Below are 18111 nucleotides of genomic sequence, written 5' to 3'. Positions count from 1 at the left end.
TGAAAATGAGAACCCGAAACTCATGCTTTATACTGTATCTTTAGCAGGGAGATGCTGAAAGTTTGTAATTGGTGCAGTTACTGTGACTGTTTTTTGCAGGAGCGTTCTGCACATAAATAACATCTTGCTTTTGTGTGTGCCTCGCATTGCTTAGCTTGACATAGTCAATAGCTGTTTCATGTAAAACATTATTTTGAATTCAGCACACACCATTCTGGTGCTGGTGTCATCAATTCTGCATAAAGAGATAAAATAATCTCCCTTCTCCTCTCACTGCCTCCTGCTTATTCATCCAAACACGGTTGACCATTTTTTGGCACAAAATAGAGCTTTTTGTGTTCAACTGAAGGTCTTTTGTAAATCTGTTAAGAATCATTGCTCTCTGGGACACAGATCCCATTTTTGCAGCAATGTCCTTTCCCCTCCTCTTGCACGCGTAGCTGTGCTCTTGGTCACACTAAATCATCTCATTCCAATCAGTTCAGGTCTTTGAAACCATTTATAGGGCGGTATATGAAAATCCTATTTCCTTTCCTCCTCCCAGTCTGTTGCTTGATAAAATACACAGTGTCAAAAGTCTGATGATTGCAAGTTTCAAATTTAGTACCAGGTCAATGATGAGAAAAGAGCATGTTGCCAGGCCAGGCATGGGTGAAGCCCGTCTGCAGACAGACCTTGATTCCTCACTGACCATCGTGTGGAGGCTTTGCTGTACATCTAATCTGCTCTGCGGTCACCGTGTGTTCCCCTGATAACGCCAGTCTGTTCGAAGTAATGATTCACAGTTCTTCACTATCAGACTTTCTCCTGCTTTTTGACCCGCTGGTCATTAAGACCTCCATTCGCACAAGTATTAACCTCCTTTAACTCCCCAATTCCTTCCAAGATAGTTGCAGGTGACTGAAAACCCCCCCAACCTTTTGGAGTGTTCTTGAAAACTGGTGGGTGTTTAACTTCAAACAGATCCAGTGACAGTCAATTTAGTGTTATTAGTGTGAACAAATAAAGAAATGTAAAAGGAACTTACCGGTAGGAAAAAATAGTTGTTTTGTATACACCACTGTGCCTGATCACTTGAATTAGGAAAACTTGCATTTGACAAATTAAGAACTGGAGGAAAAGCTTTCACAGCATTATCCAGGAAAAACTAGAGAAAAACAACATGTAATCCATTAGCCTGTCAGCTATATAAGGTCAAAAGAGAGAAGAGAAATGGAGAAAGCCTTGTCAGTAATCACTTAACTTCAGTATTTCACTGCAAATAGAAAAAACAAAGGGAAAATGACATTGACTATCTGTTCTTGCACGCTTCAGACAAAAACAACTTTTTTAACCCACACCTGGGACTTTCTATTTCTGTATGAGATGAAATCCTTTCTGTTATGTTAGCTTCGTACATCAGCATCTCATACACACTAGCGACGACAATAAAATAGATTCAATATGAAAAATAATTCCTGGGTTCGCCTCAGCCGAATCTCCTATTTAAATGTGTGAAGAATTAAAGAAAGGATAGTAAGTCTTTAATGAAGTCTATTTATACAGATGCAACTTTCTCGTATTAATGATGATGATAAAATTGCTACTAATCTTATTGGAACAGAATATTGGAAATGGTAGCTCCTGGATCATGAAATTCAGCCTCCTGTTGATACAATAATGCTGCATTAAGTCCATGCATGCTTAAAGAGTTAGATCTCTTTGACCTCATAAATTCCACTGCTTTGAGTCTCACCACTTTAGTGACTAGCAACTGTTTCTAAGTTCAACCAGCCTCGATGCTTTCATGGCCAGTTGCTATGTTTTGTTCTCGTGCTTTTAGATGGCTTCTTGTACCTCATGTCAGTGGTGTTCAGACAGGGGATGAAGTTATTGCAGCGTAACAGTGTTACATGTTGACTTAATCACAACCACTATCACTGTGCCTCCCTCTAGCCTACCGGTCTTGGCACTTTAGCCAGTTCGTAATCAAAATTTTTTTCCCACCCTCCTCTTCTCCAGCTTACCTTCTGTCCCAGAGAAAAACTGCTCAATTCATTCAGCTTAATCAAACCAGGATCAAAATGATTTATTGATTTATTAACTGCACATAATTAACCAGCAATCAGTGAACTATATGTTCAGGATCAGTATCAGTGATACAACAGATAAACTGCAGTACCAGATGAAAGAGCTCCTGCACTCTACTAATACCTTATATGGTACCCTATATTAAACGCTTCAGCAAAGACCATATTAAAAAGCACCTACCACATTTCTACCATCTACAGAAGTGGTTACATTGGTAAAACAATATCATGTTAGCCTGGCATGACATACCTCTGTTAAAAACAGGTTGTATTTTATTCCATTTTCAATGTTGCTCTATATTTTTAGTGATTCTTAGAAATTTATTCTAAAACTAAATTCTGAGGTCAGATGAATGTGCCTTGGTTTACTCGCATAATCTCTCCCTCCCTTATGCAACTGTGAGCTGTTCTACCATTTCTTTGGAAGCAGTATCAAGTACATCTACTTTTTTTTGCAAATGTGAAATAACTGTATTTATTTTCAGAATCTTATCTCACACATTCCTGCAGAGCAAAAGATTATATACCATTAAGAATGCCAATGCACTTATAAATTTTTTATATATATAGTATATGTGTATATATATTTATATGTATTCATCTCTATTAAAGCATTTTAATTTTGTTTTTGAGCTTTGTACAGGACATTTCTGACTTAAATGTATACACAGAATGCTATATGAAATGCAATATACCTATGAACACATAAATAAATATAGAAAGGAATAAAAAGGATTTGGAAATGTTATCATCTCCCTTGAGCAAAAAACATTTATTTCTGAATGATGTGTTTGTACTTGTCTTTCTTGTCTTTCATCAGTTATCTACATCTGCTATCACGCTTTGGTGATATATATTGTTCCTCAACATAGTATTTTTTCTAAGAGACAGCTCAGTCCTACTAAGCAGTCACACCTACTCAAATGACTCAAATGAAAGCAGTATTTTTTATGAATACTAATGTTTACCAGTGAATATCTGAGAGTACTATCATTAAATTTTCATTTTAACTTCACATATTCTAGCAGCTTTTTCTTCTCTTCTGTTCTTATCATCTGCAATCTTCTGTTGTGAATTTTTTGCCTCACATGATGAAAATACCTGCTGTGCTGATATTCCCATGAATAGGAACCATGCGGTGACAGACCTTCCCCCCCCACAACATGGGATAAGCTTGTTAGGGCATCTCTCCTTTTACCTGACCAGGAATCTGCAGGAGACAGTAATACTGTGGTTTATATCTTACTAATAACAAAGTCGGCTTTCTCAACAAGATACTTCAAACATGTCTATACAACTCCACAATGCACCAGGATCAGGGCTTCACAGCGAACAGGGGCTGATAGCCTGGGAAGGTGGTCTGCCAAGCTGAATGGGTTGAACCTGACCTTACTCAGCAAGGGAGTCTGCTGATTCCCATGTTAATAGGCGTAAAATAGCACACTATTGAAAAGGAGGAAATGTGGCAGAACTGAATACTGAGTAATCAAATGGACACTGAATTCAACAATTATGGACTAAAAATAAAATTTGTAAAATTTCAGTAGTTACTTATATGAATAGGTTGACTGTGTGATGGGTGGGCAGGAAGGAGAGATGCTTAGCTAGGAAATAACCCTCCATGGAAGCACAGGAAAAAAAGAGGCAATATTAATTGATTTAAGTTTCTCCACAGATAATTCTACTGCAGCCTTAAACCTGCTATAGCACAATGTCATGCAGAATTCATCTGTAAAGACAAATGACACTATCATTTTCCTGACAAAAAAAGGCTTAGGCTACCCTCAGCACACCAAGAAGTGGTCTTTCTGCCCAGCAGCAGTAGCGCCCTGGCACAGAGGTATGGTCTTTTGGAAGTAAGTGCTCTAGGGTCACCAGTTTCAGGGCAGAGGTGTGCTGAATCAATTGAAACACATAAACAGCCAAAATAAAGGGCTGGCCTGCTATTAAAAAATGCAGTGCCACTCAATTTACAGCTTAAATTAAATTTGATCCCATCACTACCCTCTCTTCATTATCATACAAAATTACACAGAAAAGGAACATGTAAAGATTATAAAGGAAAGTATTAAAAAACATCTTTGTCCCCCTCCTGCTCTCCACTGTCCTCTTGCCTCATATGAATGGGTAGCTATACACTAATTTGCTGCTACTATGGAAGAGCTAGCAATTTCCTCAAGACACAGCAGTCTACAGCTTTTAAAATGCTGTGGTAAAAAAAGTTGTTCATGTTTGTGTTCTCCTCTCCTGTTCAGCAAAAGGCAGAGTGACAAGAGTATACTTTTTAGTATGGTGGAAGCATGTAAGCCTGTAATCATGGGCTGAAATAGAGCATTTGCATTTTTCTTAAAAAAAAAAAAAAGATGCAATGACGCTTTTGTTCAGCATTGCTGTTTTGTTTGGATCTCTAATGCAAGCCTAGAGGACTCTCAAGCGCCTCTTCTTCATCTTTTCTTTCTCTACCACCTCTCAGAATATCCGTGTGGTTCAGGAGAGCTTTCTCCTCAAAACATGTATCACCACTTCGTTTGAAAAATACCAGTGGGTCTGACAGCTGAGTCACAAACTCATCCCCAGGTGCCCACAGGAACACCACCAAAAAAAAAAAAAAAAAAAAAGGAGAATCCCAAATTCTGGTGGCATTCCTCAACTTCACAAGCTTTCAGGTAGAAAAGCCTGGAACTCTAAGTACTTATCAAGACTCTTGAGCGTTCCTTGAATAAACTAGAGGTGATGCTGAGACATGGGTAAGCTGTCTTTGACAGGTATGGAGTGATGTAGATTCATCTTTGCTGGACTGTGGAGCAAGCGATGGGATGACAGCATGACTCTCTCTCCCCACACACTTGGAAGTCTCCAAAACTGCAGTAAACATTATTTCAGTTTGGTAAATGTCAAGTGCTTCCTATCCCACCTGCTAGTGCATCTCTGCTAGTCCAGTGTACCTAGACTGACAACTGAACTTAAGTTTCTTAAATTCTATCTATAATCTCAGATGTATTTGCAGTGGGGTTCAGCAAGTACCACTTGCACTACATGACTGCAACTGGGCATTTCTTTGCCTCCCCCCAACCCCTAGGCAAGGTGTGCTTAAATGAAGTACACTAGGCACCTTGCAAAATAGGGTCTTCAATGTGCTAGGTACTGTAGAGACATATAATTAGAGTGTATCTGCCCAGAAGAGCTTGCCTGCTAAAAATACAACACTGAGCAAGGTCAGCAACCATATAAGCAGTTAGCTATACTAAAATGAAGATACATTAAAGAAATCAACTCTCTAGTATGAGAATGGAAGCAAGTTTGCTGAATTATTTGCCATTTTAAAAAATGCGATATCAGCCATGGCTAGAGGGAGAACCCAATACAGGCATAAATTCTGTGCCTGTGCCAGGAATCATCAATGCATTCGCTGCAGAAGTCACTGAAAGAAGGAGCTCTTCTAGGGATCCTGAGCAGTGTTCCCTTAGATCCCATGAATCTTAGTGGATGGTGAGGCAGAGTCATCCGGTGTCCTCTACAGCCATCAACTCAGCTTCCAAGAAATATATTTTCTCATATTCTCTTTAATGCAGGCCAACATAGCAAAAACACTTTACAGTCTTCCTCAGTGATTGATCACTGCCTTATTTTATATATGGCACCAGATCTAATCCTCAATGGAAGCAGCATTAGTCATCCTCTTCCTTCAGTTGAGGAGTATCTGATGCTTATGTTGCATTAGCTGTTTTTTTAACTTCACCAATCATGATTATATATCCCTCAAACATTAAGACTAGATTCAGATGCCTGCTGAAACAGCTAATTTGGAATAAAACTGCACCCCCACTCTATTCTAATGCCCCTTGACCACAAAGACTGAGTTTTATTTGACCTTTGGGTCTTAATTATGATTTATTAGGTGTGGGATGATTAGACACTTCTTATCTCCATTAAATCTTAATGGCTACATTTTGCCTTTTCCTACTGAAAGAGTTCATGGAAATAAATGCAGTTAATGGACTCTGCTATTAAGCACATGTTGCTTGGAGATATAATAATGATACTTCAGAGTTTCTCCCACAATTTGCTATTAATATTAAGGAAATGCAAATTTCACAATCACATTTAAAGTCATTTTTTGCTAGTCAAACTATTAAGGTTTAGTTTCAAGGTGGGAATTGTACTTAAAATTATCATCTCATGAATATCATGGAACATGATTATTTGTAATAGTGCAGTCGTTACTGATAAGGCACAAAGATGTCAAATTACAGCCTATTAAGTATTACTGTAACATTCAGTTCACCTAAAAATGGACTTGAACCAATAAAATTAAAATCTTTTTCTAAAAATGATGCAACGAACAAGTACTTTTTCTGCTAAAGTGTCTTTTACTAGTTGAAGGACAAATTTTATGTGGGCTGTACGCAATAGTAGAACTTCAGTCTAAGGAAAAAAAAAACAAAAACAAAAGTTGCTGACCATATATTTTTTATGCTTTTTAACTCAATAAACAATCATACTGTTGCATGACCTCCAATTCAAAGTAGACTCTAGACTTAAATCCCAAGTAGGTTATTTCATTTCTTCTTATAGATTTACAGAGTTGAAAATAAGAGAAAGAGTCTAATTCGACCTCCTTCGTTTTACAAGCCACGATATCACAGAGTTTTGTCCTGTAGTAAGCCGAAAAAATTTTTCTTGACTAAAGCATATCTTCTGTAAAGGTATGTAGTCTTGAGCTGAGGACAAGAAATGATGGAGAATCAACAGTTTTTCAGTATAATTTGTTCCAGTTGCTGACTGCCTTCACTGTCGAAAAGTGAGCCTAATTTCTCATTTGAATCTGTATAATTTTATCTTCTAGCCACTGCTTATTTGTGTTTTTCTCTATCAGCCTTAAGCATGAAATTCAATTAGATGAATTTGAAATTCCTGAAGTCTTTTTTTTTTTTTTTTTTTGAGTCTATCTCTTCTCCTTATAGAATGCTGGAAAGGAAAATCTCTACTTTCCTGAACAGAAAACCAACAAAAACAAAACTAGGATCCTGCAACAGACAAAACTGAGAGAAGGTGCTAGCATATCTCTCCTGTGAGAAATGTGAGGTTTCCACATTTAAATGCCCACATAATGTCTTACATCATTCTGACAGGCTTAGCACTTACTGTAACAAATGACTGACTGAGGGTCGCCTGAAATGTTACAGGAAAACAAAATATAAAAGTGCAGGTATTATCAATCTTTAAAGTGCTTTATGAACCTCAAGTAACAAAACCTACCAGCCACCAAAGGAAACACTGAAGTAGCAATTTCAAAAGCACTAAAGTGCAAATCTCATTGACTTGAAATGAAACTAATGCCTGTGCAGGCTTTAAAAACATTCTCTCTCTTTCACGGGTGTACTAAAAGAAGCAGACGGAGACTATAGGGCAAAAGAAAGGGTTTTTTTTGATCCCTTGTACTGTTCATGCCATTAAGCAACACATCCTTCAGAATAAACAGGGTCATTAGTTTTTTGCTTTATGCAGACTAATGGCAGACCTAGTTCGTATTCGTTACAGCTACAAAAGAACAACAACATTACAAGGATTTTCCCTGTTGTGAGAGAAAAGGAAAGCACAAGCTGCAAAGCCTGAAGTCCTAACAAACTCTTAGTTCAGTCCTTTTTAAGTCTTGATATAACTTTGATCTTTTTCCTTTTGCAAAAAAAAGGCAAGCACTTGAAATTATGAGAACTTTATGATCAGCAGAGGAGTGTCACAAAGCAGTGTCTTCCACACATCCTGCAAGGAAGTATTTCATTCTTGGAGTAGTATTCTGTTTTTCCTTAATATACTTAGCCAGGATCTGGCCATGGCTGAGCTTCCTGCATGTTTTCTGTTGCTCTACTTTACATTTCTGCCTCTGGCAATCATCATTATCATGTAGCTTCCATAAATTTTTACTTTAATCTAAACAAATTCCAACACAAAAATGAGAAAAACACCTTAAAGGAACAAGTAAACAAGAAAAAATACCCTTTTTTTCCCACTTACCATGTTAAACACAGCCATAGTTAATATTATAGCAGTGGTTGTCAATGTAAGAGTGATCCGTGGCCAAGGACGGTTTGCAATTATTCCAGATGACTTCAGGATCCACAATAGTGAAGCTGATGCTTTCTTGCTACATTGCTAAGTGTGAAGAATATAAAATAAACAAACAAACAAAAATAGTGTTAGTATATTTAATTACTATAAACAACTTCAGGTTAGAATTGAGAAGGTCAGTGTCGAGGGCAGCATTAATATACGGGGAGGTTATCTCAAAACATTGTACAGAAGTATTTGACTGTTTTCTTCTCATTGATAGCCTCCATTCATACATACATGGTCGATGGTACAAAGGCACAAAATGGTCACATGGAACAACAATTCCTGGCACATCCAGTAAATATTATCTTTCCCAAAATTTCAGCAAAGTGGGGACAAGACTGCCCAGAAGCATCTTGTGCCCTTTCCAAATGTCATTTTCAGCTCTACTGAAACCTCTGTGAAAAAAGGCAWTGAAAGTTAAGGAACAGGACATCCCCCCAAAAGTCTTCCCTTTTTGAGGGATACCCGGATATTCTAACAACACATATACAGCAATATTCTCCTCTTTACTCAAGAGCATGCTTCTCTTTTTATTACAATAAGCCTCATTCGTCAGGAAACAAGTGAAGATCATGACTCACAATTATGCTACCCTTACCTTTTATCAACACTTAATTTTTTTTCTATTTCCTTAATGCTATTAGAGATCACTTTACATACTGTTTTCACACCAGACTTTGGTCTTGGGTCAAAACTTCCAAAAAGAGCCACCGCAGTATGCAAACATACAAGCACAGAAAGTCTTTGAAGCTAGAACTTCAGCTCTAAAAACTGCCAAAAATAGGACTTCAAATTACAGCACTTATCAGGTTCAATAGCCATGGCACATCACTCTCAGCTGAACAATTACCCAAGACACACATGGCATGGTTTACACAAAGGTCTTTGCCTTACTACACCTAAATATATATTTTTTTCCCAATCACACTTTACTTGGACAAGTCCACTCTATTTCTCGCAACTTTTTAACATAATTTCCTATTATGACAGTGAGTTTTGCACACCAGATTGGATAGATTCTTAAAGAATGAAGTCAATTTGAGGAAGCTTAAAACAATAATCTGAACCTCAAGAATGGGCAGAGAAATGGAAAAAAAAAAAACAAACAAGACAGTTGTATATACATATTGTCTCCCCTACCCCTTGAAAATCACATAAAACAAGAAAACTGGCCTGGGTTTTTGAGCTAGAAACCCTTGCTCAAATTACACCTGTTTTGCACTTCAAGCTTTGTTATGCACCTCTTCGCAGATAGCAAATTTCAAGATAATCTGAATTCGCATGTGGATTTTAGAACATTTTTATCTTCCTTGTTTCAAGTAATAAGGCTGTGATTACCCTTTAATAAAGTGGCTACCCACTTTAATAAAGCAAAAAGCATAAAGTCTGGATTGTTGCTGTTGTCGTAAAGAAGGGGGTGTTGAATGGGACCCAGGGAAGGGATCCGGCTGAAAACTAATCATTTGGTTATCCATCTAATGTGGCTAAAACTTAAGGAGTCAGTGATTGTAGATTGATGCCAGATTAAAACAGCCATGGAACCATGCCTTAATAAAAAACCTCTTTGCCTTTATTGGAGCACATCTGTAGCTTTACTACAACTTCACAAAACAATATAGGTGATTTGCTCAGAGTTTTTCTCTCAGAGAAAAAAATCAGAGATTTTCTCAGTTTAGGGGCAGCTGGAGTAGCTGAAGTTTGCGTAGGGAGAAAACTAGGAAAAGACCCTGAGAACCTACAAGGAGTACTAAATGGCACAGAAGTAGTACTGATAAAGCAGTATGTAGCGTATACCTTTCTGAATTATGTTGTGGGGAGCTCTACTGTTCAAGTGAAGGCTTTAGGATGAGAAATTCCAAGAAAGAAGCCAAGGGTGAAAGTAAATTATCTGGACTAAACCAAATACACTTTATTACTATTTTGCTGTTTTAAGGTTATCTGACTGAAGGCTAATTACATTAAGTGCAAAGACCTTGCGATGATCAAAATCCCATCAATCAATCCCATGATAGATGGAGGAACCAAAGTAACCTAATCAGTGGAGAACAGAACACACTTAATCAGCTATGCCTAAGACCATCAAAGGAGAATGATTAGACCACAGTTCCTGATGTGAAACCTGCCAAGAAGACTCAACAAAAGAAACTCTCTTTTTAGAGAGAATGGACACAGGAGCGGAAAGGGAGGGATAAAGGTGGATCAGGGAGGAACAAGCATAGGAAAGTTGAGAAGAGTGGAGATAAAAGGGAACGATTGCATGTAAACATAGCCTGGTCACTACGCTTGTCTGAATGAGTTTATTCTGATAAAAACCCTATTTCTAACCATCTTCTGTGTAACTATACTTCTTCTTCTGAGCCAGTATGTGTATAATCACTAGCAAAGTCCACATCGGGCTAGTCAGCAAGTAGGACAAGATGGATGACAGCCCCTGGAGAGACAGATTGCATGTCTGAGGCAACTGAAGGTCTGGGTGCAGCAACTGGAGCGTCTAAGACCAGTTTCTGGAGAGACTTGAGGAGTATGTGGGTGTAACCATTTGGAAACAGCAAGCTGGACTGGCTAGTGAGTAGGAGACCAGCATCTGGAAAGAAAGTTGGACCTGGGGACATCAAAGTGCAGCAGTCTCCCATCTATGGGACTGGAGCAGGCAGAATCACTATAGGCCTTAAGAGTCCACCGAATTCGACAACATCTAGAAGCTGTTATTTTCAATTTAGAACTACAAAAAAACCCAGTTCGATAACAGACAAAAAACAATATCATAAAAAGAGATTCCTTTATGGTTTTCTAGTGCTTAAGCAACATAAATTGATGTCATCTTCTACACAAATGAACAATTTGTATTATGCCTTAATCTGAAGATAAAATACATCTTTACGTAGAAAATCTATGTTGAATCCCAGCATCTAAATACACGAATTCTCAAGCAGGTCTGTAATAATCTAGTCTGATGTCTTGTATGCTGTAAATGACAGAACTTCACCCAATAATTCTTCCACTGAAAACAAAAATTTGTGACAGAAACCGACTGTATTTTCAAAAGACATTTTTTCTTTCCTCTGAAGATGCCAAATGATGGAGACTTCTCAGAATATTCTATTTTAATATTAACACTTCTAATTGTTAAATTTGATCTTTTTTCTTTTTTTTTAAAGTAATCATTAAAAAAATTAACTGTATAGGTTTGCTGAGATTACTTATTAATGTCCATGCTAAGAACTATATTTATTGCTGAGGACTATTTTATTGCTTGCTATATAACTGTACACTTTTAAACAGGCTTATACAACTTCCGTACAAAAATTTCATGCAATAATTCTAAATTTCCTGTTTACAAGATTGCTGATCAATATTGCCTGACTTTGCTAATGTATTTTAGCAAGACAGAATTAATTGGACTGAGTTTTTACATTTCTTTAAAAAGTTATTTTTCTGCTTCCATTTTAAAGAAGATTTTTATTTTCACTGGGTAGGCTTGTCACTAAGAAAAGTTTTGGAGAATAAATTGAATTTCAGGACACAATATATCATTCCACCAGTATGATTAATCAACCATGAGATTCCATTCTTTTAGCTTTTATTGGGGAAACTACAGATATTGTTGCCTTTGATCTGAAGAAAAACATGAGTGCCATTAAAAAGAAGTTGTAGATAGTTATTTCCACTCATAAAACAGAAGTAACCAGAAGAATTGGTGGTACATTTCTTGACAAGCTGTTTAATATCCAACTCCGAGTTCCAGAGGGGAAAGACAACTATTTATTTGGTACATCTGTCATGCTCACCTGCCTTGTTAAATATATGATGGGTCTCTCTAATACACAGAAAGCAGCCTACATTGGTGAAACCAATAAGGCCCCTGGAAGGAAAATTTGTGACAAAACTCTGGTTCACACTAAAAATTGTTAAACCATTCAGTAGAAATCCCTTGGAAAACGTGACAGGATGCAACTGTTGAACAGTATTTCTGCATAGGAATTAACAGATCTGCTGAACTTCATTTCACTTGTAATTTGAGCAGTTTAAATCCGGTTCATAGGTTCAACTGTCACAACTGAGTGCTGCTGAGCACCTAGGGAACTCCTGGAAGTGGAGCTGGAATGGTCAGGGGATCATTAAATTCAGATGCTTAATAGCACTGGCAGAACTACACAGGTTGATTTTAGTTATTCATTATCATACTTCAAACACTTTTTAAATGTTATGTTTCATTAGTATTTTTCTTAAAAAAAATAATAATAAGATGGAAGGAAGAAAGTAATCATTTCTGTAAACGCGCAAGTAGGGTAAAACATCAGATCTCAGTAGCATTGGCTGCTGTGTTTATTTGAAGTGGAGCTGGCAGAATATGCTTCAGTGTTTATCATTTATCAACTGGAAATAATAGGTATTTGTAGTAATAAAAGTGACTAATGTACTACCTTTGCATCTGAGCACGTTAAATCTGGTATGACAGTTCAGCATGATAGTGAGTAATAACTTATTGTGAATATTCAGGTTATTAAAATGTATCCTGTGTTGTCTTTCCACACACAAAACCTAATTCAGCATTTAATAAAATGAATGCTGTCTTTCTGAGTGAGAGCAAGGAATTGGTGCGAGGATTAATTGTGACAGCTACATTGTGGATCAAAGACAGTGTCACAAGAGCTGTCACACATCTCCGTCACATGCTAGCAGAGGTTGGAACATCTTGACTGAAGACCTCTTATTTACAGAAAGCCAGTGAATCATATTTTCTGCAGTTCTAGTACTGCTCTTCTCATTTTGCATTCAAATACAACTTAATCTTTTACTAGCAGTTATGTTACAGAGAATGAAATCAAGAGAAACAAAAAGCTCAAAAATCCAGATTTATTCAGGTACCCATTTTCATGCAGTCTTGAAGAAAAGACCAAAGTTCAAATCCAAAGAACTGGCTGACTTATAAATGCACTGATCTAAGCTTGGAGAAGGGCAATACTTGTACACAGACACAAATTTATACTTTAAGTACTTTTTAACAGTCCTATTCTTGATTAAGGGACCAAAGTACTTTTAAAATGAGTATGATAACACCATATTTCTGAACTCCATGGTGGAACCTGTAAATCTAAGCCAGGTATTTTGAATCCCTACAAAATGCTTCCAGGTGAGAGTCTATTCAACTTTATATTGGTCTGACTAAAGCTAGAATCCTGAACAAAAAGAGTTAACAACAGGAAAAAATAAAGTTGCTATCAAATTTTTAATTTCACCATGCTTCACCGTGTTTATTGGTCTTCACAAAGGGTCACATTAAAATGGCCCTGTTCTTCACTTCAGCTATCTCATTCAAAGTAAAAAACACTGAACTGAGCCATATAAATATGCCTTTAGGCACTCAGAGCTCAGCCCTGGTCCCTCCAATGCTGCTTTCCTCCTTCAAGAAATTGCAGAGTCACTGTGCTATATGCTATTTTAAGAGTAGATATTCTCAGTCTCTCCTGTCAAAATTTCTCTACTCCACATGAAATATTTAAAAGAGCCACTTTTTAAGTATAGTGCTCAGGGCACCAAGCTGGAAGAAGTGGAAATATTCTTTGGGACAGTGCCTGGAGCCCAGTAGGTGTTCTCACAACAAGGCTCAGAAATGCTCCCCTTGGCTCCACAGCACCTACAGTCCTGAACACACAGGGTGCCTCTTCGTTAGTGACTGAGTGTGCAGCAGGGGTTCTCCTTCGGTGTGAAGTTATCTTGTATCCACCTTGGAGCCTTGCAGTGGGCACTGAAGGACAGGAAAAATTATAAAATCCTATATCCTTTATTTGCTTCAAAGGCAAGGCCACCTTTCCTCACTGTTGTACTGCACAGTGCAACTGCGTAGTACATATGTTTTGTTTGTATAGAAAAGGTTTTTTCTATCAGCTTCCTCCATGGGAGCTTGCGGAAAAATGCAGAGACAGAGGAGAACTGGGGATCAGGCACTCTAGAGCCTTGACAGATTTCAGGAAAACATATCACTTTAACTGGAGGGTGGGAAAGTTGAATCTTTCCACTTATTTCCACTGTGGTAACAGGGATAGCAATGGCAGAACCAATACCACAAGACACTTTTTTTTTTTTTTTTTTTAAAGATTTATTCTATACATAGGACACTCATTTTACAAGAACATCTGGCACCATCTTTTCTCTGTGCTACTCACTGTCCTCCTGATTCCTAAATTCATGTTGATAACATTACTGATTGCTGCAACCATTTCTTCCATCTTTCCTAGAAAAAAAATGTTCTTTAGCTGGAGTCTACAACTGAATAGAAAATACACACTATCCTTTTATTTTGACTCGGATGTCTGAGGCTTGTGAAAATAATTCAGCGCTTGGTTTCAAAAGATAAGAAACCATTGGCAAACAAGCAGAAATAAGGATTTTTGTTGTGATGTGGTTCACTTCCATGACGCAATAACAGTTTCAGAGAAAGGATAAAGTGACCTTAATAAAAAAAAATTAAGTAAGCAGTGCATGATTATGTCACAAATAAACAAGTGTATGAATCAATTTATTCTAGATTACATGCCAAACTCAAATTTCCTTTACTTTCTCATAAACCCTGAAATGTCTTGGTCTAGATGAAGTTATACTTTACATCTGTTTGAGAATAATTAAAAGAGGAACATTAATACTTATACCGTGAAATACTACTTATATTGTGAAATGCTGAAAGGTTTGCCCAAATCTTGAATTAAATGAAATTTGCAAATTCAGCATATCATTAGGTATGAAAATAGGCATTATAATAACAGCTGGACCACTCATTGGCATTAATATTTTACTATAAAACTTTTACATATAAAATTAAATTTTAGTTTTGAAATAGTCTTTCATTTCAGAAAATAGTCTTACATAACACTTAAAAAAAATCCCCAAATATACAGTAAAATTAAAGCAATATACACAAAATTTAAGCATTTACAAGATGGACCACCTCCTGTAAGTTCAATAGCAAAAAATTTAGAAAAGACAACTGGGGTTTATTTGAATACCTACCAAAAGCTGTCCAGCAAAGCAGATAAAAAGGATGAAGGAAAGCAAGAGGAATGCAGCCCCAAATGAAATTCCAAGAACTGATGTTCTACAAGAAAGAAAACATATATTGATTTGTGAGTGACACATTTTTGCAACAAGACTTTTTTTGTATGCAATATTGACAATGTTATGAAAAATTACCATGGGTAAGCCACGATTTACAAACATCAAAACCATGGAAAAACAAATCTAATTCTTACTAGAATGACAGGCCTCTTCCCTGCCATTTTTGATTTTCTAATCTCAGGCATATAGAAACAGAGCTATTAAGAAAACCTCATTAAATATACATACATACATAGTTAAAATATATATATATATGCATATAAAAATATAATTTTAATCTCAGGAATGCTTGAATTGGCTTTATTTCTCATTTTGCAAAACTATTACCATAGGCAAATATTAATTCCCATACAAGTCATTCAAATGGCAGAATGCATTAAGAGCAGCAATGGTTTTTTTGACTTTAGAAAGCCTGTATAGAAAAAGAATCTTATTGCTACCTTTTTGCTGTTGATTTCCTAATAACTTAAGCATCTACTAGATTTCCAATATTAACTTGTTGTAGAAGCGTGCATTGCCCCCAAAAGCTGGAAAATTAATAGCACTGGGACAACAATGTCCAGTTGTGTGTCTCACAGCTGGAACTGGGATATCTGCGATGCTACAGTGTCTCCTTCAGCAAGGACTTGAATTTAGAGACTGCTCTTTCATGAACAGGTACTGATTCAACACCTCCAAGATCTTATTATGTATAAAGTTTGGCTGGCTGGTCAGTAGACTCTGACATATCAGAGGACAGGAAGCACAATAGGAAAGAAGACTAAACACCATGAAGAATATAAAACACCACCACCACCACCAAAACTTTAAATAAGAAAAAACAGTTAAGAGTAAGCTATAGTCTTCCTGAAATCATCCTCACTCAGCTCAGCATTCCAACTTAACTTTTTCCTGTGTACTACAAATACAAAAATCTAGCCAAAATATCATCTCTGGATTCTCAGCAAGCAGAGATAGGGATGCCAAAACAACCTACCCATGCATTAATTCTCTAAATACAATGGAAATCTCTCCATATGAATACCACAGTAACAATTGCTCCACAAAGCACTATACACAAGCTACATGCCACAACCACCCAGGCAGAAAGCAGGGGGACCTAATACTGTTTGATGCATGCCAAGAGGGGATCAGCTGCTCTGCATCAGCTGTGTTGTCTAAGCAAGGGAACCAGAGGCAGTCATTAAGTTCCTCACCTGAGCATCTGTTTTCCATTTTAACCACAGATTTGACAGAACTGCAGAATTTGAAAGTATCTCTCAACTCCTTTGAGCGCCAGCAAATATCTTACTTTAGCAAACATGATCTGCTGGATATCGGCATGCAGTTTTTGAAATAAGCTTTATATCCCTCAGTTTTTCCACAAAACCATAATAAATATTACATTTTAAGTTAGCTCCTCCATGAACATATGAATCAGAATTTGTGGAGGGTCAGGACAGGGTTAAGCTGGAGGAAAGTTGCACACCATGGGAAAAGGGGAACAGGGGAAACTGTTGCTAGCTCGAACAAAGAAGGGTCTGAACAGGGGCAAGTATACCCAAGGACACCGGTGCAGCTGGGAATGATACATCTTGAGAAAGTACAGATAAAMCAGCAAAAGCCAGTGGGAACCAAGGCTAAGAACAAGTCAGCGTTTCTCCAACAAAGAAGCAAACAAGACATGACCGCTGCGTGCATGATCGGTGTAATGATTGGCTACCTGTGACATAATCTGCATGATGATTGGCTTAGCAAAGTGTGTCTGTGAATTGCTGAAGTAGCTAACTTTTTAGTATAAATATGTGTCAGAATAAACAATAAATGTCTCAGGACGCAAACCCTCCTGAGTCCGTGCCATTCATCCGCCACAAGAATTAAAAAATATTTTTAATAAAAGCATGTCTGCTCCATTTGAATCCCATTTGAATTGAAATATACATGTTTTAGAAATTATAATACTAAAGATTAAGAGCAGAACTTGGATCCATTTCCATAGATTACGTACAAACATTGGAAAATATTGTGATCTGTTTTAACAACAGTGTTACAGAAGCTACTTTCAGGAAAGAACAAAAAAAGCATTAACTTCATAAACCAATTTGATGCCATCTCCCTGCCATTAAAAGCATTTCGGAGAGCAATTTATGAGCTTCCCTGCCAATCATCCAGAGAACCTTCATTTGTGGATGAAAAACAAACACCTGGCAATTCCCAGCATATATTTATCTTGAAACAGCACTTCCTCTACAAGTTACTTGAAAATTATTATTGCTGTTGAATATATGTTCTCCAAGAATTCCTTGTTGCTACTGGGACTTTTAGTATATCAGCATATGTAAAAGTACAGTTTCTACTCTTAAGAATTTAGCATCTAGTAAATGACAAAAGAGGTGAAATAAAAGGAATATAATTAACGTACACATTTTTTACACATGTAAACACTTCCAGTCATAAATGTCCTTCAGTTAGACTCAAATAACCATTCCTGCATTTCAAATTATTGCTATGCTATCATGGATAGATTAGATACACAAAAGAAACCTGCCCAACACAAGAGATGTTACAACACAAGAATGGCCTTTTGGGTTGAGTTTGGAGAGTATCTTTGTGCAAGAAGACAGGAAGATCTTTGTGAGAGAAACTGGAAAGTAAGAGAAACGAAGTGAAAGCACTGAGTGAAAAGAGCTTATACAAAGTGTGGGATAATGGTCTGTGATTATCTGTGATCCTCCCTGCCAGGGGTAAACAGTGAATACAAAGGGTGATTTGCGGTCTGATGCCCATGCTGGTGAGGGGTGAGGCAACGCCCAGGATGAGGCGGAGGTCTCACCAC

General features: G+C 37.2%; 1 protein-coding gene across 1 annotated transcript in view; it reads right to left on the bottom strand.

The window, feature by feature from the left end:
- ADCY2 (adenylate cyclase 2) overlaps positions 1-18111 on the bottom strand; it is a 198317-nt gene that overhangs the window by 27201 nt on the left and 153005 nt on the right. Inside the window, exons 15-17 of the mRNA XM_026082600.1 lie at positions 15192-15276; positions 8085-8222; positions 1028-1147 (exon numbers count right to left, since the gene is read on the bottom strand). Of these exons, the coding sequence (XP_025938385.1) occupies positions 1028-1147; positions 8085-8222; positions 15192-15276 (343 nt within the window). The remainder of the gene's footprint in view (positions 1-1027; positions 1148-8084; positions 8223-15191; positions 15277-18111) is intronic.

The sequence above is a fragment of the Apteryx rowi genome, unplaced genomic scaffold (assembly GCF_003343035.1).
Source record: "Apteryx rowi isolate R43461 unplaced genomic scaffold, aptRow1 scaffold_584, whole genome shotgun sequence".
In the NCBI taxonomy this organism is placed as follows: domain Eukaryota; kingdom Metazoa; phylum Chordata; class Aves; order Apterygiformes; family Apterygidae; genus Apteryx; species Apteryx rowi.
Note: the sequence above shows the minus strand (reverse complement) of the source record. Positions and strands in the feature narration are given on the sequence as shown.